General features: G+C 43.3%; 2 protein-coding genes and 1 long non-coding RNA gene across 4 annotated transcripts in view; 1 reads left to right on the plus strand and 2 right to left on the minus strand.

Moving 5' to 3' along the window:
• Positions 1-2837, minus strand: part of LOC109905582 (ras GTPase-activating protein 2) — a 51582-nt gene extending 48745 nt beyond the window's left edge. The window contains exon 1 of the mRNA XM_020503035.2: positions 2695-2837. Within this exon, the coding sequence (XP_020358624.2) occupies positions 2695-2752 (58 nt within the window). The 5' untranslated portion in view covers positions 2753-2837. The remainder of the gene's footprint in view (positions 1-2694) is intronic.
• LOC109905583 (uncharacterized) lies at positions 1965-21219 on the plus strand. The gene is made up of 3 exons (XR_002257287.2): positions 1965-2152; positions 3234-3306; positions 18102-21219. It is a non-coding gene; the product is annotated as an uncharacterized LOC109905583 (long non-coding RNA).
• Positions 7327-22138, minus strand: LOC109905573 (zinc finger and BTB domain-containing protein 38). Of its 2 annotated transcripts, XM_031790631.1 has the most exons (3): positions 21824-22138; positions 21209-21282; positions 7327-13723 (listed from the first exon to the last, which is right to left on the minus strand). In XM_031790631.1, the coding sequence occupies exons 2-3, from the start codon at positions 21227-21229 to the stop codon at positions 9743-9745; spliced, it is 4002 nt and encodes a 1333-aa protein (XP_031646491.1). In that variant the 5' UTR covers positions 21230-21282; positions 21824-22138; the 3' UTR covers positions 7327-9742. The 2 variants fall into 2 exon arrangements, with proteins under 2 accessions (XP_031646491.1, XP_031646492.1); XM_031790632.1 differs by lacking the exons at positions 21209-21282; positions 21824-22138 and adding an exon at positions 18936-19178 and having other exon boundaries at positions 8509-13723.
• Between the last annotated feature and the right edge of the window lie 197 nt (positions 22139-22335).

Here is a 22335-nt window from a genome sequence, read left to right on the forward strand (position 1 = left end):
GTTTCAACTGAAGTTAGGCCTTCTCTGAAGATTTATTATTTATTATTATTACTTCATGATGTGGCATGTAGTGGGCCTAGTCATTTCATTGATGCATTTAGCCAGAATACTGAGGACAGCGCATGAACTTCCTCTCATCATGCTCCTGGCTCTGACAGTGGAGCGCTGATTCACAAATGTGAAACACCTCGGAAATCTCCAGCCAGGTAAACTGTTTGCACCTGGATCAACAGCACAGCAACGAATACCCACTAAAATGTATATACTACTGCACCATAAGAAGGACTGCACACCACTACCTGTAATAGAGCTCTGTCTGTCTACATCTGGCGCGTCACCAGGTTCATGTTTTAATAGTTTCACACATCAATGTGTGTGTGAACCACAAGATTATTCACTGTGTAGTGGTTGACAGTGATCTAAATTGGTCTGGGATACATAAGGGTGAACAAACTTGAATGGAGAAAAGCCAGAGTCAGGATCAGGCTCTTTAAAAGGGCTATTAATATAGGTCTAATCCCAGAAAAGGGCTGTGAAAACCTACAGCAGAGCCCTGAGCTGCCACTAAGCCCCGGTGAGCCTGACCTGCAGGAGAGTTCAAGCCCTCGCTAACTCCATCCTCCTCCATGCCATCCTCACAAGAAAAAGTACTGGTTGCCATGGAAACACAGAGGCAAGAGGTCAAAGAGCAAACGTTACACTTATACAAACTTCTCTGTTTGTACTGAATAGACTACGACTTCCATTGACACTTTTTCATTTAAGACAAAGAGAAACCCCAAGAGGAAAAAAGGTTTCGCAAGATGGCAAACTGATTTTCTTGCCATGGGTAGTTCCTCAATTTCTCTCATTTCCTGGGTGCTAATCAATGCATGTTAGTGAAACTGCCATTTGTTTTGCAGACGATTTGTGTGCGCGCAAGTGCATAATGCATTCATTTATTATGTTTAAATGCACACCTATGATGACAGTACTTTGTGCATGTCAACTTCTGTGCTTGTTTGTACACGCATGACAGCATCTGCAGAAGTAAGCATCAGAGCCAGAGCGAAGGGGAGGAAGGGGGGCGAATACTGGTAGAGTAGTGGTACAGTAGTCTATAACCAAGGGCAGGTACTTTGATTAGTCCTTTTTAGTGAAAACACTGATCAAAGGAAGAGTCCCATCTTTTAGACCATTGAGATAAATTCATACTTTACTAGACTTCCTGCAATCAAAACAGGTTTATGTATGTGATGCTTAGCATGTTGTTTTCTCATTTTTGCAGTAGATAGGGTAACTGTGTGAGAGAACAACACCATTCACACTAACACAGCTGACAGTATTGTTTGTGTGCCCGTAACATTCCATCAAAAGATCCTGTGTGGTACTGTGCTCATTCAAAACTAACAAACTGGCTGCATAAAAGCCAGGTGCATGTTTATGAAGTCAAACCAATTCTTTATCAAATGGACTTTGACAAAGTTACTTAAATATCTGCTATAGGCTAGCTGTTATTCATAGATGCAAGTCATGAAATGACATGCTTTACAGAGGATAATAACAATGATGGATGTGGTCTTGATGTGGAATTGTGTTTAGGACCTCAAGAAGTCTCTTAATTGCAACACACAAAAAAAGCATGCACCCGACATCCATGGGAAGGAAGCAATTTCAGTAATCCACATGTCCTTATGATTATGACCTTTAATTGATCTTATTCACGTGAGTAAACTGCATTGCAAGGGCCACACAGAGCTCATAGAATGTATTATGGAACTTTTATTAATTCAGGTTATTTTCCTGCTCAAAGAATGATGGACAAGGGTGTTTGTGACCAAATATATCCAGAAAGTGTAAAAGTTCCACTCAAAGAAGAATATATTGTATCCATTATCTTTGATTAAATTAATATCTCTCTCAAATCTGGGTAAATTCACGTTTTTTTCCTTTCTTATCAATATGACAGTAACGAAAACCAGCTATTAGCCAACCCTGCTGGATAAGGGTATAGCTTAAAATTTCAAAATCATTTCTCAAGTGATGACTAATCTGGAATAGAGTAATATCGAAACTAGTTAGTTATTTCAACACAGTTACATTTCAGAACCTAACCAACACACGGAGACAACTTCCTGCCACGAGCGTTTCGCAAGATGAGAACCAAGACAAGGTAACTAGCTAGCTACTGGTAGCGTGAACTAGCTATGAATGACAAATTATTATTAGATAGCTAGCTAAGATAAGATACATTGAAACAAATGAATTACCTGTATAGGGAGTGGCACAATTTCACGGAAAGCACTTTACGTTTGCTAGAAAAATAGACAGCTAAATTAGCAACGTAGCTAACTAGCGCGAGCCAGCTAACAGTTAAGCTAGCCAGTCCTTGCTCATGTGTTTTGATGCGTGTGTGTGTGTGTGTGGATTTCAAACCAATGACTGTACTAACTAGCCCGTCTTTGCATAGGCTTTTGTTAGATAACCTAGCCGTGATATTAAAATAAATAGCTACATTGTGACAACGTTTTCTGAAAATATAAAACAAGTTTAATCGGGCCCGGGCAACATTCATTCACAACAATGTCTCAATCTATCTTCATGAACTGGCTGTGTTGATCGTACCGCGCCCCTCTTTTTTTCACGTCGTTTACTTTTTTGTTAAACCCTTCAATTGAAGAATACCGATACAACAAATACATTGTTCGCACTTACATATCTTTCCCCGCAGGCTTTGTAAAATCCGTATTTTCGTGTCCTCTTCTTCCGCCATGGTCCGACTTGACTGTATCTGTAGCTAGTACATTCAACGCTTAGCTATAATATCCGTTTATGAATGCAAGCGAAGGGCCAACCTACTGCAGCGTCACTACGAGCGCTATTGGCCGTACGCTGACATTAGACTAGACTGGAGAGACTTGAGTGAACAGTATTCACTGCACTGACTCCCACAGTTTGTAAAACAAGTGGAAGCTCTGTGCAGGATTCACACCAAAGAAAAGTGTCAAAGATGAGAGGATGCGACTCCCCCCTCCTCTTTCGGTACCCGACCTACAGACACGGGATTTGCACAGACAATACTTGTAACTTCTGTGCTTGCCATAGGAGCATTTCTTGATATTTTGTTATTTGAAAGTTAAAAATGTTTAGGCCTACTACTGCTGATATAGTTTTGCAAAGTCGGATTATGTGCTTTTTTCAGTAATACAGGGAACTGGCTATGTTCACTTCTCTCATCTCTTTCTTATTTCAAGGTAGTCACAGTTTGGATGGTGGATTTCTTATCCAAGACTATTCAGGACATTCACAAGGACAGAGGGAATACAGGTATGCACCTGCCTGCTCAAGGCAAGCAGAAATGATAGTGCCTTCAAATCAAATCAAATTTATTTGTCACATACACATGGTTAGCAGATGTTAATGCGAGTGTAGCGAAATGCTTGTGCTTCTAGTTCCGACAATGCAGTAATAACGAACAAGTAATCTAACTAACAATTCCAAAAAAAACTACTGTCTTATACACAGTGTAAGGGGATAAAGAATATGTACATAAGGATATATGAATGAGTGATGGTACAGAGCAGCATAGGCAAGATACAGTAGATGATATCGAGTACAGTATATACATATGAGATGAGTATGTAAACCAAGTGGCATAGTTAAAGTGGCTAGTGATACATGTATTACATAAGGATGCAGTCGATGATATAGAGTACAGTATCTACGTATGCATATGAGATGAATAATGTAGGGTAAGTAACATTATATAAGGTAGCATTGTTTAAAGTGGCTAGTGATATATTTACATCATTTCCCATCAATTCCCATGATTAAAGTGGCTGGAGTAGAGTCAGTGGCATTGACAGTGTGTTGGCAGTAGCCACTCAATGTTAGTGGTGGCTGTTTAACAGTCTGATGGCCTTGAGATAGAAGCTGTTTTTCAGTCTCTCGGTCCCAGCTTTGATGCACCTGTACTGACCTCGCCTTCTGGATGACAGCGGGGTGAACAGGCAGTGGCTCGGGTGGTTGATGTCCTTGATGATCTTTATGGCCTTCCTGTAGCATCGGGTGGTGTAGGTGTCCTGGAGGGCAGGTAGTTTGCCCCCGGTGATGCGTTGTGCAGACCTCACTACCCTCTGGAGAGCCTTACGGTTGAGGGCGGTGCAGTTGCCATACCAGGCGGTGATACAGCCCGCCAGGATGCTCTCGATTGTGCATCTGTAGAAGTTTGTGAGTGCTTTTGGTGACAAGCCGAATTTCTTCAGCCTCCTGAGGTTGAAGAGGCGCTGCTGCGCCTTCTTCACGATGCTGTCTGTGTGAGTGGACCAATTCAGTTTGTCTGTGATGTGTATGCCGAGGAACTTAAAACTTGCTACCCTCTCCACTACTGTTCCATCGATGTGGATGGGGGGGTGTTCCCTCTGCTGTTTCCTGAAGTCCACAATCATCTCCTTAGTTTTGTTGACGTTGAGTGTGAGGTTATTTTCCTGACACCACACTCCGAGGGCCCTCACCTCCTCCCTGTAGGCCGTCTCGTCGTTGTTGGTAATCAAGCCTACCACTGTTGTGTCGTCCGCAAACTTGATGATTGAGTTGGAGGCGTGGTTCGCGCCTTCAGTTCCACACGAATGCTGCCATCAATCCACGGTTTCTGGTTGGGGAATGTTTTAATCGTTGCTATGGGAACGACATCTTCAACGCACGTTCTAATGAACTCGCACACCGAATCAGCGTATTCGTCAATGTTGTTGGCTGACGCAATACGAAACATCTCCCAGTCCACGTGATGGAAGCAGTCTTGGAGTGTGGAGTCAGCTTGGTCGGACCAGCGTTGGACAGACCTCAGCGTGGGAGCTTCTTGTTTTAGTTTCTGTCTGTAGGCAGGGATCAACAAAATGGAGTCGTGGTCAGCTTTTCCGAAAGGGGGGCGGGGCAGGGCCTTATATGCGTCGCGGAAGTTAGAGTAACAATGATCCAGGGTCTTTCCACCCCTGGTTGCGCAATCGATATGCCTGTCAATTCGGGTGCCAATCTTCTTTACACCACTGGAACAGCACCCTAGACCCAACCTTATATTAACTTTAGAAAACCCTAGCCCCAGTCTTATCTTCACTCATTTTTCAAAACTGTAACCCATGTCCTAATAACCCTTAACCTTAGCACCAGTCCATCTTGACCTCAAAACCCTAACCAAACCCTTGCGCCCACTTTATTGGAGCCCTTTTGAAAACCTTAATCCTAAACCTGATCTTATTTCCATATGGGGGATTCCTCATGAAACTAGAAAATAAATATCATGATTTGGGGGATTTTCACAAAATGTAATCAATAGAAGGGTCCTTTGGAGGAAGGATTGTTAACATATATTTGACATTTGTATCCCTCTTAGATGTAAAGTCCCCTGTTTAGGGGACCTGCATGGTTCTGGTACCGTTCCGACTGACATTTTCACTTAGAAATTGGATCTGTGGACACTAGCTCAAAATGGCATGCATTGAGCGATAACCTTGGTTCCCACGGACACAGTAGTATATTGTCTGCCTGTGTGACGTAGGACATTAAATATGAAACCACTTGAAGCTCCTACCATTTAATTCGCTCTTCTGACTGTCCATCAACTCCTGGCTGAACCCTACATCACATCCACTGAAAAAGTGCATGCCTAAAATCTTTACATTATAGGTGAGAGTGGTTTCATCACTATAGCATATTCAGATATTGATTTATAGCCATTAATCTGAAATATTTTATAGATTTTAAACAAAAAAAACATTTCTGTTTGTCATAGATGGACAAATTTAATATGAAATGAATATAGCTCTATTTGATGTTCACAGCGGTGGGGGCAGGTGTTTGATCAAGAGAGACCTTTAAAAAATATGCAAATTTTCTCTAACACTAGACAAACAAATATTTATTTGGGAAGGTGAAATCTTATAGTAAAAGGTTTTATAATTTGATTATACTACATTTAGAAAGCATGTCATTTCAAGCCATATTCATACAGTTTTGTTGAATAGGAAATACGTCATATAAAATATTTCATATTTTCCTAATTTGTACTTGAGCTTGTGTCTTCAAACGTGACTACACCTGAGCAATTTCTAAAAACAATTACCAGAAAGGTGAGATTTGAACCTTTCTTGGGAGTATGATACATTACTAGTTACTGTTTATTGTCCTCTCATGATTAATAATGACTTTTGGAGATTATGTAAATTACATTTTAGATTACATGTAGTTACTTTACTACTGATGACACTGCCTTGATCAGCCTGTTGCATGCTGACGAGGAACACCATGGCCCAGTCCTAAATGACTTTGTAGAGTGGTGTAACAAATCACACTTGGTCCTCAATACCAACAAGACCAAAGAGGTGTGCGTAGACTTAAGGAAGCGTACAACACCTACCTCTGCAACATCTATCAGAGGTCAGATCATAGAGATTGTAGAGAAATACAAATATCTGGGTGTCCTCTTGGACAATAAGCTTCAGTAGAGTAAATGTGCAGACCTGATCTACAACAAGAGTCAGCAGAGACTGTACTTTCTCAAAAAGCTGGGATCTTTTAATGTTGACTGTGCTATACTGAATCTTTCATTGAGATTATTTAAACTTTTTGTATTGTTTGTGGGTTTTGCAATGCCACTGTCAGCCAGAGAAATATGCTGAGAAAGATTATCACCACAGCAAGCAAGGTACTTGGAGTCAAACAGACAGGTCTGGATGAGATCTTTAAGTTCAGGGCCCTCTGCACAAAATCATTTTAGAACAAGCCACCCCCTGTACCCGAACTTTCAACTAATCCTCTCTGGGTGTAGGTATAGGCCACCCCTCGGCAGGAAAACAGAACTAGACAATAATTTGTGCCAGGTGTGATATCCCTCCTAAATAAGGCTAATGTTCCTATCGACCCAGTAAGTCCAGCAGGCTAGTCTCTTTTTATTTTTATGTAACTGTTATGAAAGTTATATTGTAATTTTTTTTTCTATTTAAACAACACTTTAAACGTGTACATGGCTGACTTTATCAAAATGATCCTGTTTACACTTTGTCGTCAATTTTAACACTAGAATAAATGTTTGACTAATATCGATGCCACATGGGCTGTTTTCTATCAGAGAAGTAGTTTGCCTTCAGTTGCGCTTTAAGTCATACTTGAGAAAAAATGAGTTGGAACATTTTGGCCTTGCCCAGGCCTCGTTTAAGGCTCCATAATGTTTCATCTGTAGGTGCTACAATGCAAAAATGTGTGTCATTTGAAGCTTTACCGCTTGCTCTTTAATATGTGTAGTAGTTTGATTTTAATACAAATGATCTTATAATGAAAATATAAAAAATGTGATTAGTCAAATGTTTTTATATAGTGATGAACATAATATACAATACGGACATATCAAAGTTCCAGAGTGGGATGTCTCCTAGATTTAAAGTTATGGCCCATTTTATTCAGATAAATTGGCATAGCATGCTCCTTTATTTGTATCATTGCACATCCTGAAAATCGGCAGCAGAGGGCAACTGTTTTCACATTCACTCTGTTGATAATGCTTACATATTGGATTATAACTCCAAAGTAGCAGAGATCCCATTCTGGGAATTTTGTGCTCGTAGAGTATGTTATGATCAACAATATATTGAAACATTAGCCAAATCAAAAATTGTATATTTTAAATATTCATAAATGAATGAAAGAAAATTGGTTTTGTAATCAAAATACTACTCATATTGCAGAGCAAGTGGTGTCATATGACAGTTTCTGCTTTGTAGCACCTACAGATGAACCATTAAGGAGGCCTGGGTAAATGTCACATTCCAGCTTCAATGAATGATTTCTCAATTATGCTTTAAGATGCAAATGTCTAATATGTCAACAAACCTTCCACCAAAGGAACCTTATATAGACTACATTTCATGAAAATCCCCAAAATCATAATCTTCTTTTTGTTCTAATTTTGTGAGGAATCACCCATATGGATGTTTTTATCTATGTGACCACTTACCTCATCATGAAGGAAGTAGATTAGATGACCAGATGCTTGTGTTAGAAGAGGAGACCAGTGTGATTCAATTTGCCATTTCTATAAACCAGAGGAAGTTTCAATGTATAAATCTAACCTGCTTTGCATTTGGTTATGTGGTCCTTATGGGTATCAGCCATGATGACTACTCCATGACTATGCTTTGATTTGTCAAGTGTGTATTATTCATCAATAACTTTATTTAGACTGTGTAGCCAATTGTAAATAGTTAAACTCTCATGGCCTGTGACTCACAGCCACCTCAATGGTTTATCTTCATTAACACAGTCAACTTAATAATTGAAGGAGCAGAGAGTAGTAGCTAAGGTTTATCCAGAAACTGGTAGCATTAGGTAACAAGGGGGTTGCAGAGGAGAAGGTAAGTACTGTACTACCTAATAAACCTGTTACCAGATTGGGGCCAGTCCCGACTCCAGGGTGATGGGGAGAGGGGAACATCTGGATTTTGCTTTGTGTGGGCCAGACTCTAAAATGTTGCTGGGTTTTGTTGAGGGATGATGGGAAAGGAATTAACTTCTCAGATGGGCTGACCCTCGAGGCCACCAAGTGACTGTAGAACTGAATTCAACAGAGCACCAGACAGTCAGATTTACTAAGCATTTGCACTTTTGCAAACTCTGCACACTTTTATTTACCGAAGGTAATACAACTGAGAAGTTAGGTAAAACATTTAACACAAAGGTAGAGGAGCATTCAGTAGAGTAAAGAGTAAAAATATTAGATGGCTTAGATTTGTTTTTATTTATATTTGTCTTATGAAAGTAACAGCTGCAAACTGCATCAGTGCAAGGATTTACAAATTGTGTCCTCCTGTGTGCTTATTTAATCTAAACAATAGGAGGGTGTGTGTGTGCCATGCATTAATTTGTCCTCTTAATTTGAGAATGTAGCTTAACAGCTCTTCTCGGCAATTCCAGACAGGTTTGTTTGTTTATTTATCTAAATAGCCCAAGACACAGGAATATAAAAACAAGCATGTATGTTTTCTTCCTGTCATTATCTACTGGTTGATTGATTAATTATTTATTCCCTCTGACAAACTGCAGTTCACAAACTGCAGGACTCATTCATTTTGATGGTGCATGTGGTAATGACACTACCAAAGTGGTGGACAGACTAATATGAATGGTAGCCTATACAGTGTAAATATAAATTATTATAAAGTGCAAATAACTATGCATAGGTATAGAATATGGACAGCACAATAATTATGAACTAGTCTCAAAGCTAAATAAAGTACAAAAATAAATCACTTTTTTTTAAACATGAAAAATTACCTATTGTGTTATAAGTGAAGAAAATTATATTTACATAATGTCAGTTAGGTCCTCATATTCAATATCTGCTTTCCATTGGCAACTTATTTCAGATCTGTTTTCCAGGCCCAGGTCAAAAACACAATATCAAATAATGTTTTCAAAGTACTTGAGGTGAACTTGATTTAGTTTGGGTCAATTCCTTTGTGTCCATTATTTTGGGAAAACTAACCTAAATCAAACTAACCTACATCAAGCACAGCTTTGAAATCTATTGACATACAGTACCAGTCAAAAGTTTGGACACCTACTCATTCCAGTTTTTTATTTATTTGTACTATTTTCTATAAATATAGTAAAAATAAAGAACAACTCTGGAATGAGTAGCTGTGTCCAAATGTTTGACTGGTACTGTATGTATTTGACTGTAGGTCTGCAACTTACTACATAGGCATATAATCACCTAAAAGTATTTCCCTCCTGAATGATAAGTATTATGTTTGTAAAGAGGTCTCTTCTTTGCACTGTATGTACTCTTCTCTGACTTGGGCGAGGAGGGAGTTGTTGCCCTAGTGACAGAGTCTCTTTTCAGATGTGTAGAAGAAGACTGCCCATAGCTAAAATGACTGTCTGCTCCTGGTGTGGTCATAGGGGCCTTATGGCTGGGTGTCTCTCTACCGATATAGTCTACTTGATTCTGCCTTTTGGACGTGAGGCTTGTCTGATGTTGCTGTTTGTGTTCAATGCGCTTTTTAGGCTTTCTATACTGCATCTCTGAAGTGGAAGGCTTTCTGTACTGCATCTCTGAAGGGGAAGGCTTTCTGTACCGCATCTCTGAAGGGGAAGGCTTTCTGTACCGCATCTCTGAAGGGAAAGGCTTTCTGTACCGCATCTCTGAAGGGGAAGGAGAAAAGGTGTCGGTGCAGGGGGGTGACATTGGAGTTTTCTGATAGTGTCCATCACTAATTCTAAATGGAATCTCTTTCTCGGGCGCCACTGACATGTAGTCACCTGTGTCCTCCCATTCCTCGTGCTTAGGCTCTATCTTCTCTGTTGAGAACCTGTCTAGTGATGCCGCTGGCACTTTGCTCTCCTTGTCGATGCTATATTGATCCTCCCCTTCCTCTGTTTTGATGACATGTTTTTTCAGATTTAAGCCTAAGTCCAAAATTGCTTGGCGTTTTGGGACTGTGGAGTAGTTGTCGCTGCTGTACCCCTTTCCTGCTGTCTCTTGGTGTTTTTTTTCATGGCTCTTCTTGGTTGCGAGGTAGAGGAAGCGCTGGGGGCAGAAGGAGCAACGATACCGCTTCTCTGTGCTGGGGCTGCGTGCACAATTGTCAAAGCAGGAGCCATTTTCCATACAGCTCTTGCATACGTAATCCCTGCTGTCCTCAGCGGTCTCAAAGCTGGCACTGGGGGCTTCGCCGGGGGGACACTGCTTTGCACAGGTCCGACAGAAAGTTGGGTGACAGCCAATGACATGCGCTCTCAGACCAGATGCCGTTATGAAGGTACTTGCACAGATGTCACAGGTGTATGCCGTCTTTGGGCTGGTGTTTCTGAGACGTTGTTTCAGCTCTGTACCCTCGCTGGAGATGCTCTCTTCAGCACTTCTGCATCCTTTATCCAGGTAGTCTTTGCTGGCCCTGGGCACTAATGAGGGTGGCATGGAATAGCATAGACGACGTCTCTCTTTTCTGTGTTTGGATCTCAGTTTCTTACTCTTCTTCTTGGGTTTGTAAGAGTAATAGGGACGCCAGAGCTTGTCAGCTGTGTCACGGTCAGTGAGGTCATCACATGGCTCTGGCTCTATGACAGAAGTGACCTCTGTCCTGAAGCGGAGACTGGAGATCTCCATGCTGCCCTCTGTAGGCCTGCCCTGGTCCCAACACCTCTCCTCTACCTGGTTCCCGCTGCTTCTTTTCCTCTTCCTGGGGAACAGCTTGGAGCCCTTGATCCTTCGGCGAATGATTGCCTCGTTGCCAATTTTCACTGTGATCTGGCAGAGGGGTAGAACGTGACCATCCACAGAGGGACCTGGACATGCAGGCTTGGCAATGTACGTTTCAGTTTCCCCCCCTGCAGTCTTGCTAGTGACCAGGCTCTCAGCCCCTGGCAGAAAAAGCTGACTGGTCATGGCTTCAATTCTCTGGGCTGCAGCTGAGAGCTCACATAGCCTGTTCAGAGAGCTGGGTGGGTTAATTTTTAGGATTGGTAGATTGTGACTGTTGCCCTCCTGGTTCTTAAACCTTTGGAATGCGGCACCATCTCCATAGTCCATTGCAGGGGACTCCCCACCTGCCTGCATTATGGCCAAGGGGGTTGAATAGCTATATGGAGGCCCATTATGCTCAGAGTGAGAGGCCTGTTTTCCTGTGCCTGCATCTTGGTCTACATCTTGGTCACAGGACTGATCAAAACTGATGCGTGGCATTACTGATGCCACCACTTTTGGAGTGGCCATGAATGTCACAGGCATTGAGAATATAGCAGCGTCTTGGTTACTCATAGCACCACCATCATCAAATGAAGGGATGGGAGAGCTGCAGCCCAGCGGGGCCTGCTCACTGCCCTCCAGCTCCTCTGAATAGGTCTGACTGTAAGTCTTGTACCGTCTCTTTCTAAATTTCATAGGCAGAAGCCTGTAGAGTTTGATGGGGTAAACGCTGCTCTTAAATCCTCCATTTGCTGACTTCTTACTCACAGACAATCTGGGATCGATTCCGTGGAAGGCCTTCTGGTGGTTCTTTAGGATGTAGTAGGTCATGAAGGTCTCTAAGCAGAAGATGCACTGGTAGCGGCGCTCTCCTGTGTGCCAGATCTCGTGTTTGGTGCGATACTCGGCTAGGGCAAACACTTTATTGCAGTAGTGACAGGGGTATGCCCTCTGCCAGGAGTGAACATTCTCGTGGCGCTTCAGACTGGAGATGGTCACATATGCCCGTTTACACACACTGCAGTTATAGACCCTCTGGCCTCCACTAGGTTTCACTAACTTATCTACAGCCTGCAGTGTTTTTGACTTGGGGTTCATTTGGAGGCTGTTTGGAGGGAAAGGGTCAGGAAGTTCAGTAGGAGATAACTGGACATTAGTTACTGTATTGTTCGTGCTTGGCATGCTGTCTGAATAATGGTCTGTCCCGGCCTCTTTGCCTTGGGGCTCGTGTTCAGGCGAGCCCCTCTGTGATTTCGTGCACACCGTCTCGTGGTTCCGCAACCGCTTCAAATGCATGAACTTCCTGCGACAAAACTTGCAAAACAAATGACTGACAAACCTTTTTTTGTGCATTTCTGTGTGTACGGTGAGAAGTGCTTTATTGGTGAATATCTCTGGACAGTGCTCACAGCTGTAGATTGATATGCTATCATCTGTGTAGGGTGAAAGTGGAGGTGGGTCCAGGTCCCTGTAGCCATTATCAATGGCTAGAGGCAGCTCATTGGTCCTGCTTGTGCTTGTCTGCGGGTATAATGACGGGGGTGACGTTCCCACAGGTTGTACAATGGGCTTAATTAATGTCGGGCTGCTTCCAGTTGGATGCACAGGTTCATGTGCTACAGCCAGTGTTTGAGGTGTGCTTTTACTCAAGGCGGCTCGCAGTCTGTGACGCTTTTTGAGTGGGCCACTGTTTCTGCTGGCCAGTTGTCTTGGTTGGGACTGTGTGGGCTTGGTGCCCTTCTTGTTGTCTTCCTGGTTGCCATCCCTGTGCTCAGGGTCCCTGGGTCCCTGGCTAATGACTGCGTAGGAGTGCTCTGACAGTGCCTGCATGGGCTCATTGTCCACTGCGAGGGGGCAGGGGACAGGGCAGCCCGCTGGGTTCTGTCCAAGATCAGGTGATGGCCTCTCCCCCCTGTGCAGGTCTAGTGGGGTGAAGAGGTTGTTCCCGGGACCCACCTCAGTGATAGAGAAAGCATTGGTGATCCTCGGGCCTCTTGCACTGTCTGGTTCCTCTGGCCTGGAGGACTCTTTCTTTGCTTTACGAGGCCCTTGGGCCTTACTACGGCCTGTGGTCTTAACAGGGTTGGTTGAGGTCTGGATCTGTGGCCCACCTGAGTCCTGCTTGTCTTGTTCCACTAGTTTCTCTAAGAAGGGAATCCCCAGTCTTTTTCCAGCTGCCATCAGGCATCTAGTGTCCTCTGTGCTAGGTGATGATGTAACCTTAGAACAGTAGAGGAGGTTGAGGATGCTGGCGAACACCTCAGACCTCAGGTCCATGAGCTCCAGCACCTGGCTGGAAGTCCACACCTCAGTGGAGGTGAAGGCGCTGCGGAAGTATCCACTGCAGGCAGCCAGGATGTTCCGGTGGGCCCGGAACTTTACATCCTCCACCACGATGGTGACATCACAGAAGAGGCCCTGGGAGCGCTGCTCATTGAGCCTGCTGAGGAGCGCCTGGGGATGGGAGCTGTCCATCAAGCCCTGGGTGCAGGGAGACGTCACGGTCATCTGCATAGAGGACATTAAGGACATTTTAAATTGGTTTCGAAACATTGTTAACCCATTGCTTATAGTCACAATGACAAATATGAACACGTCATTACATTTGTACCAACTGAGTCCCATGTGGCTCAGTTGGTAGAGCATGGCGCTTGCGACGTCATGATTGTGGGCTCGATTCCCACGGGGGACAAGTATGAAAATATATGCACTCACTACTGTAAATTGCTTTGGATGAGAGTGTCGGCTAAATTACTCAAATGTAAAAATGACTAAATTGTCATTCTGGAATTTAAGAAAAACATATGAAAGGGGTACATACTTTTTCTGATGTGGAATTAGAAATTGTGTTATTTATTCTGTGTTAGATTCTTTAGTATTCAAAATATTAGTTGGCTATAATTGTGCAAACAATACAATTTCCTTTCATACAGAGATAATCTAAGATATATGGTTTATGTTACTTTGATTAAGCATGGGCATGGGCTGGATTTGGCAGTAATGCCCTTATAGAAATCAAGTGGAATGTGTGAGTTTTATAAGAAAGCCATCCAGCTCTTCTTACTTTGTCACACTAGATGGCAGCAACGTTTAAGGAGATGATGCTGGCACACCATATCTTGAAGAACTGTAGGCCCTACCTTCTTTTCCACACGCCTATTTAAATAGATTAACCAGAACAATGCTTAGGTCTCATGAGAATACACTAATGTAATATTTACTCAGTGAAAAATAACAGTACAAAAATGTCCTATTGACATTACCCTTACAAAATGTTTACAATGCGGTACATGAAGAATTTCTGATGATTCTCTGTTGGAAAAACAGCATTGACCATACATTGGAAAAATGTGTACACCTGGAAATGAGCACTCACCATTGTTTGAAAACCAATTCAATTAAACTCCTTGCTTTCAGACATTTCTATTTTACATTTCTGAATAATTGCCTCGCATGTAATAGAACTACACTGAACAAAAATATAAGCGCAACATGTAAAGTGTTGGTCTCATGTTTCATGAGCTGAAAAGATCCCAGAAATGTTCCATACGCACGAAAAGCATATTGCTCTCATTTTGTGGACACATTTGTTTACATCCCTATTAGTGAGCGTTTCTCCTTTGCCAAGGTAATCATCCACCTGACAGGTGTTGCATATCAAGAAGCTGATTAAACAGCATGATCATTACACAGGTGCACCCTGTGCTGGGGACAATAAAAATAAAGTTTTGTCACACAACACAATGCCACAGATGTCTCAAGTTGAGTGAGCGTGCAATTGGCATGCTGACTGCAGGAATGTCCATCAGAGCTGTTGCCAGAGAATTTAATGTTAATTTCTCTACCATAACATTGTTTTAGAGAATTTGGCTGTATTTCCCACAGCCTCACAACCACAGACCACATGTAACCACGACAGCCACCCGGACAGCTGATGAAACTGTGGGTTTGCACAACCAAATAATTTCTGCACAAACTGTCTCATCACCAGGTTCATAACTGACTTCAGTGGGCAAATGATCACTGGCATGCTGGAGAAGTGTGCTCTTCTCGGATGAATCCCGTTTTCAACTGTACCGGGCAGATGGCGCGTAAGGCTGTGTGGGCGAGCGGTTTGCTGATGTCAACGTTGTGAACAGAGTGCCTCATGGTGGGGTTATGGTATGGGCAGGCATAAGCTACCGACAACAAACACAATTGCATTTTATCGATGGCAATTTGAATGCACAGAGATACCGTGACAAGATCCTGAAGCCCATTGTCGTGCCGTTCATCCGCCGCCATCACCTTAAGTTTCAGCATGATAATGCACAGCCCCATGGCACAAGGATCTGTATACAATTCCTGGAAGCTGAAACTGTCCCAGTTCTTACATGGCTTGCATACTCACCAGACATGGCACCCATGGAGCATGTTTGGGATGCTCTGGATCGACATGTACGACATTGTGTTCCAGTTCCCAACCAATATCCAGCAACTTCGCACAGCCATTGAAGAGGTGTGGGACAACATTCCACAGTCCTCAATCAACAGCCTGGTGCAGGGCAAAGGAGATGTGCCGCGCTGCATGAGGTAAATGGTGGTCCCACTAGATACTGACTGGTTTTCTGATCCACGCCCCAACTTTTTTAACTTTAAGGTATCTGGGACCAACAGATGCATGTCTGTATTCCCAGTCATGTGAAAACCTTAGATTAGGGCCTAATCATTTTTTACATTTTTTATTTTAATTAGACTGATTTCCTTATATGAACTGTAACTCAGTAAAAACGTTGAAATTGTTGCATGTTGCGTTTTATATTTTTGTTCAGTATATATTTGTGAACCTATTCCTGAAGACGTATGGCTTCCTGGAGACTCTTCTCTGTTTTGTTGTTTCCTAATCTGGTGAGGCACATTAGGCTACTTAACGCAGAAAGACTACAGTCTGGAGGCTGCCACACTATGTTCTTAATAAACACTGACTAAACATGCGCTAGTCAAGTGCCTGAAGAAAAATGACTTGTACCTGGCAAGTGATACATCTGGTGGAGTGGAAACTAGAATGAGGACAAACGTGATTCACCCAGGATGTGGAGTCGCTCTATCTGCTTCAGTCAAATGTTCAATGCCACTCCAGGTCACCAGCCATGCTAGAGTCATTGCCCTTACTGGCTGGTAGGTACATCAGCATAATTCATACTGAGGGCTCGGGTTAATGGCAGTAAATGAGATGGTAAGATTGCCTCACCTGACTCATTCGCCCTTTCTGCCCCTAGCGTTAGTTTATTATTCATAAGCACTGTAGGATTGTTTTGACTGCTCTCACCCACACACAGCTGAGACAGAGCTAATACAATTACAGGAATAGTTAACCAACGCCCTATAATTGAAACGGGTCCGCTGCACTGGGCTACAGAGCCACTGTAGTGGAACGATCACAATGTTGACCATTTAGCTCTTTTCAGTGTAGAATTCAGTTGCTAATCCAGTCCCTAATCGCACATTCATGGCGCTCACATACGGCTTACACAAACACACCATCTGCTTCACTATATCTATAGACATCTGTAGAGCATTCCCACTGGGCACACACTGGTTGATCAACGTTGTTTCCACGTCATTTCAATGAAATTACATGGAACTAATGTGGAATAGATGTTGAATTGGAGTCTGTGCCCAGTGGGTTGTTGTATGTTTGTGTGTAATGTCTTCCGATGCTTTTGCATGTGGTTCAGGGCGATTTTAATATCTCTTGTCTTTCTGTCTAACCTAAGAGGAAATTAAAGAGCACAGCACTTCCTGTGTGTTCCTCCCAGGGGAGTGGGCCTATGTCACTGTGTGGACTGGTCTGAGGCAACACCTCTGTCAACCTAAGCATCATCTTGTGTAAAAGCCTATCTGCAAAGGCAAGTAGCTTCTGAAGTTAGAGGTAGGCTATATTTAGGCTATCAGCATTTCTTTTTGACTTTCTGTTTGCATGACTATTAATATGATTATGCCCATATGTTTCTGAAGCCTAGGCAACATAGTTCTATTTTTATTAGCATCTCGTGATTTTTGTCCCCGACTTCTATTCAAAGAGGTCTCTGGAAACATGTTTATTTTAAGATCAGCATCACAACATACTTCCTAATGCAAAATGTCTTCTTTCCCTGTCTGACATTAAAAATGCAATCCCTGATGTCCGGCAGAGGTGCTTTGGAGCGCACCACAGCTTTGCTTACAGAGAGAACAAGGCTATCTGATGGTATAGGTCTGCTCTGCAATTGTGGCATTGTTGTTATGCATATAGTAGGGCAGGTTATAAATGTGTACTACCAAATGCTGATACTGTAATTTTCCATGGCATAGCGGCCATTTTCTATAGTCTACTTTATCCTTGTTGAAGGTGAGCTTTTGGGGTAGGTTAAAATGGCTGCCCGTTTATGGGGTACCATTTGTCCCTGCTCCAGATTGCCATTAGACCATGATGTTGAGATGAGACCACCTCTTCGTAAAAAAAATCATTTTCCATATTCCCTTAGTTGAATACTGCCCTAGAGGCATCCCTATTGCACCCAATTGCTTGTTCAACTACATTACATCTACATGTTTTAATATTGAAACTGTACTCATTTTCAGTCTCTATATTTCAACTGACTGTCCTAAGCATCACATTCTACATATTACTCAGAAAAGGCAGGGAAGAACGAATAACCTAATGACAGAGGTTAGATTTACATAATTGCACAGCAATAAACCATACATTCCGCCCCAGGCCATAAACACTAATTTGACTTAACATGTCCGTATTGAAACATAAAAATGCGTATTCACTTAACTTATTATTAAAGTGATCAAGCGCACTTGTTTGAAGAAAAATAAATCTTAATAAAATACATATTTTTGCTCATGTTTTCTCTAGGTGCCACGATTACAATATGGCTGGCAGCAGACAGAGAAGAGAAGCCTTGCGTATCGCTGGGAAACACAGCCTCCTGCCTCCCCGTCTGACAGGCCTATGTTGTCATGGCAACATGCTGTGGCGCAGCACTTATTGGGATTCAGATTCAGACGGATGGCGGGGCTGGTGGGCGACTGCATTAGCCGTCCGGGGATTTGGTTTGGTCCTTCCTCGCAGCGAGCCCTGCCTGTCTGAGAGCCACAGCACCGCAGAGCTCCCAGGCTCCAACACCACCGCAATGGAGGCTCGCCGCCCTTTGTTTCCACTCTGGATATGTGTCAGTGTGTATGTGAGTCTGCAGCAGAAATGCAGCAGCCGATGGACTTTTCTCTCTTCTGCTTATGGCAGGCGATGTGCTTCAGCCTTGATGCTGATTTCCCCTGGTTTGTGCCGCTTTCCTTGTATTTTCATCTGGAAATTGCCCGCATATCTGCGGTTTCAGTTGATTCTTTTCAATAAGGGCTGATATTACCAATTTTCTCTCATCTTGATGTGCTTTACTCTGTTCACACATTGAGCGGAAATTTTTAATTTGTCATGAACGGTTGTCTCTTTGCCACACCCTAGTTCACTGTGCCTTAGAATATCATGCGATATGCATTTCAAAACCTTAAAAATTCAAATTCCCTAATTTCTGTGATCCACAAGGCGAGAACAAAACTGTCTTGAATACAAGCTGTCTAGTCAAACAAAGAGCGAAAATGGCATAGCAGAACCCAGTCAAGCCACCCCATGCAATATGTGTATTTCCGTTAAAGATAGATTGTAGATTGGTTGGAAACGTGCAGAACATACCTTTGCGAATCAGATAAAATGACACAGAAGGCGAACAGCTGACACAGAAGGCGAACAGCCAAAAACATTACGCAGTGTCCTTCCACTATAGTTCATATTCTCTACCGTTCAGGAAAAAACTTTTGTGAAAGGAAGGCGAAAGTAGGCACTTTTTTTTCTAGACTCGTCGCTGCTCAGTGGTGCCGTTGGAGGCAGAGCTTTCGCTGTTGTCTTTCTTTCCTCCTCTCCCTCTCATTCCCTCCCTCTCTCGTTCTACGCTGCTCACTCTGCTTCAACGTCCTTCGTCTCTCCCTAGGTCCTGGTCGAGTACTCCCGCACTCTCCTCTTCCACCCAGTCCTGTCCTGGCTTGCCCCAGCTCTCAGACCATTGACCACAGGATTCCCACATTGAAGTTTAAAAATAGCTAGACTGGACTATGGGTCTGTCTGCTGCCCGGGCAACTGAATCCCAGCGGCATCTACTTTGCAGTCGCCAAGCAGGAAACGGCAACTTTATTAATCATGGCTGAGGACGGTAAGAGAGGGTGGCTCAGTGCTACATCACACAGCACTACGCCGTGCTGCACAGATCACAGAGAAAACACCTAGGTTGCACGCCTGCTACCGGGGTTACGGCGATACAACGTCAACCATACCACAAAGTGCACCCACAATCACATTTATGCTCAACTTCTACACCGACACCATTCATACTGTATCTCACAGTCCAAAAGGGAAGCTGGATCTGTAGCTCACTTTCAAACACAGTCACATCACGCTCTCCATCTGTCTCATGCCTATGCACACATGCACTTTCTCTTTGTGTGCTACTGTGTACACTCAACCCTCTCTCGCTCTTTGTCAGCACATCTGTGTGCATTGCCTCATGAACATGATAAGCCTACAAAGATTGTTCGTATATAGCAGCATAATCAATGAGATATGTGACTATATATGGTTTATTTCTCTCATCTACTTCTGCAGTTTCAAAGTAAGAGAAAGTGAGAGAAAAAAAAGGATGTAGAAGAGAGCAGGGGGAGAGGAGGACCGTCATCTTTGTGGAGGCTGCTGATGGATGGGAACACAGAGGGATGCCTCAGCACTGCAGAGTGCAGGAGGGAGGGGCTAAACCAGGCAGGCAGGGCAATGCTAGCCCCACCAGCTGCTGTAGATGCACACAGATGCTTTATGCGTATGATAGCGGAGGGGTTTTATTACAAGTGTTTTTGAATTTGCAAACGTGTCTTTGCTTTCTTTCCGGGGTCAGGGATGAGGCTTCTGCACCCGGGTGTGAAATCCATGCACATTTTACATTTACTTGGTCTCACAGAACAGATTTGCCTCATGAAATGCATGGAAGACATTTGTTGTGCACTTTCTACCAGTGTTCGTTCAGCTTATCATGAAAATCCCCATGCCTCTGTCCCCTCCTGCTTTCTGTGCTTTCTCTCTCCTCTGCTCATTACTAGTCACATGGCCTTGTGTTGTGATCGAGACGCACACAATTAACCACAAGCTCAGCCGTCTGCCAGCTATTTCTGGTGCAGGCCTACCCGGCTTGATTGTTGACATTACCTGAGTGCGATCAAGGCCCCTGTCTGCTTGCATTGGCCTGGGTAAGCAGTACACCAGCCTGGAGCACGCCAGCCCTCACACTTCTGTAAGCCGCTGCACTTTGGCATGACCTTGTTGCTGTGGCAACCTTTGAAGAAAACAGTGCTACCTTAACAGCATGGTGGTATGAAACAGTAAAGGTTGCGAACCTTACACGTTCTGGGAGGGAGCCTCTTAAAGCCAAAGGAATTTTGATTTGACATGTTTGCGTGGCCACTATCATGCATTTATCTCAGTTTTTCCTCTGGTGTCTTTCCGTTCTCTTCCTTCAGTGTTAAGACATTCCTGCTATGTATGGTTAATGGTCTTGCCTGCTTCCTCCCCACTTTTCCTGTATTTGTAGTCTTGCCTGCACAATCGATTTCCACTGGTGCACTGCAGGGGAACTCAACATCCCAAAACAAATAATAAGTCTAGCCCTCCTTTACCATCCATGCTGTTTTTTTGTGTGCTTTTTTTTTTTACAGTTTTGAGAATTGCAAATTAAGTGCCTGCAGTGCCTACTGTTTGTCTCAATTACCACAACACCTCTCCCACAGTAGTTTGTTAGTACTTTGAATGTCTTGCAAACAAAGAATACATAAAGAGCGGTTGAAATTTGAACAAATCATTTGGACAAATTTATATTGCTATGAAAACATGATTATTTGTGGACATTGGAGAAATTAAAATGATCCAACCTGCTGATTCATTGTTGCCATTCTCTGGGATGAATTCTTCTTTCACTCTTGAATAATTGCTTGGAGATTCATCCCTGTCAGACAGATCACATATCAACAATGTTTGATGTGACTTTACCATTTACTTTTAACATTTCATTTAGTTTTAATAGAAATTGTCTAGATATATTCCTTCTGACATCCTCTATTTTTTTTGGCACACACAACTGTTTTACAGTTGGGATATTTTCAAAACCACAACAAAAGAAGACATGCCTTTACTGCCTCAGTCTGTCCGGAGCCACTTACAGAGCCCAGCTAGAGAGTAGACTAGAGGAACATTGATCGGCAGGGAAACAGAGCCCATAGCGCAAGCCTGACTAGGCCTTGTTCTCTCAAAACACACACACACTTGCGTATATAAACACTGATCCTCATTACTGTTGCGCTGGCACATCCAACTCACACATGCTCAGTAGCCGACTAACATTTTTTCTTCCCGGATGGTCCTACAGGCCCTTTTGCTATCGCTATTGGAAGTGAGCAGTCCCTCTGGAGAGAGAGAGAGTGTAGGAAGGAGAGTTGTTGCTAGCCAGCTCCAGGCCTGCTCTCTCTCTGCCTAGCCATATAATTTACCTTCCGCCTTCTCCTCTGTTTACTGGTGGCCTGTGTGTGTGTCTGTGCCCAGCCTGGGCACACAAATGCTCCCTCCAGTCCGTCCACTCCTGAGACGCTGCCCGTCTGGAGGCCGATGAGGCGCTGACACTGCTGCGTCACTCCTGGTGCATCACTGACCCACAAAGAGGAGATGAGGACATGAGGAGGGGTGGTGGGAATGTGTTGCAAGGGATAAACGAAAGAGAGTGAGCTCTGCCCACACATATAAATAGAGAGAAAGTGAGGCTTCCGGGCTGGTCGGCTGTCGCAGGCTTAGCCACTGTGCTATTCAGGAAGTGGAGCCAGAGACAGATATTTTGTTACGTAATGAATATTTTTCCTCCCAGACCCAGCTGAGGAGGCAGTGTTTAGCGACTCTGACTCAGGCTAATAATAGAGCTCAGTACCAGTGAGGGCCGTGTGTGTGCGGGAATCTGATCCATTTCACCCACCGAAGTGAGGTATTTGGACAAGATTGAATGATTAGTCGA

Source organism: Oncorhynchus kisutch, linkage group LG15 (assembly GCF_002021735.2).
Source record: "Oncorhynchus kisutch isolate 150728-3 linkage group LG15, Okis_V2, whole genome shotgun sequence".
Lineage (NCBI taxonomy): Eukaryota > Metazoa > Chordata > Actinopteri > Salmoniformes > Salmonidae > Oncorhynchus > Oncorhynchus kisutch.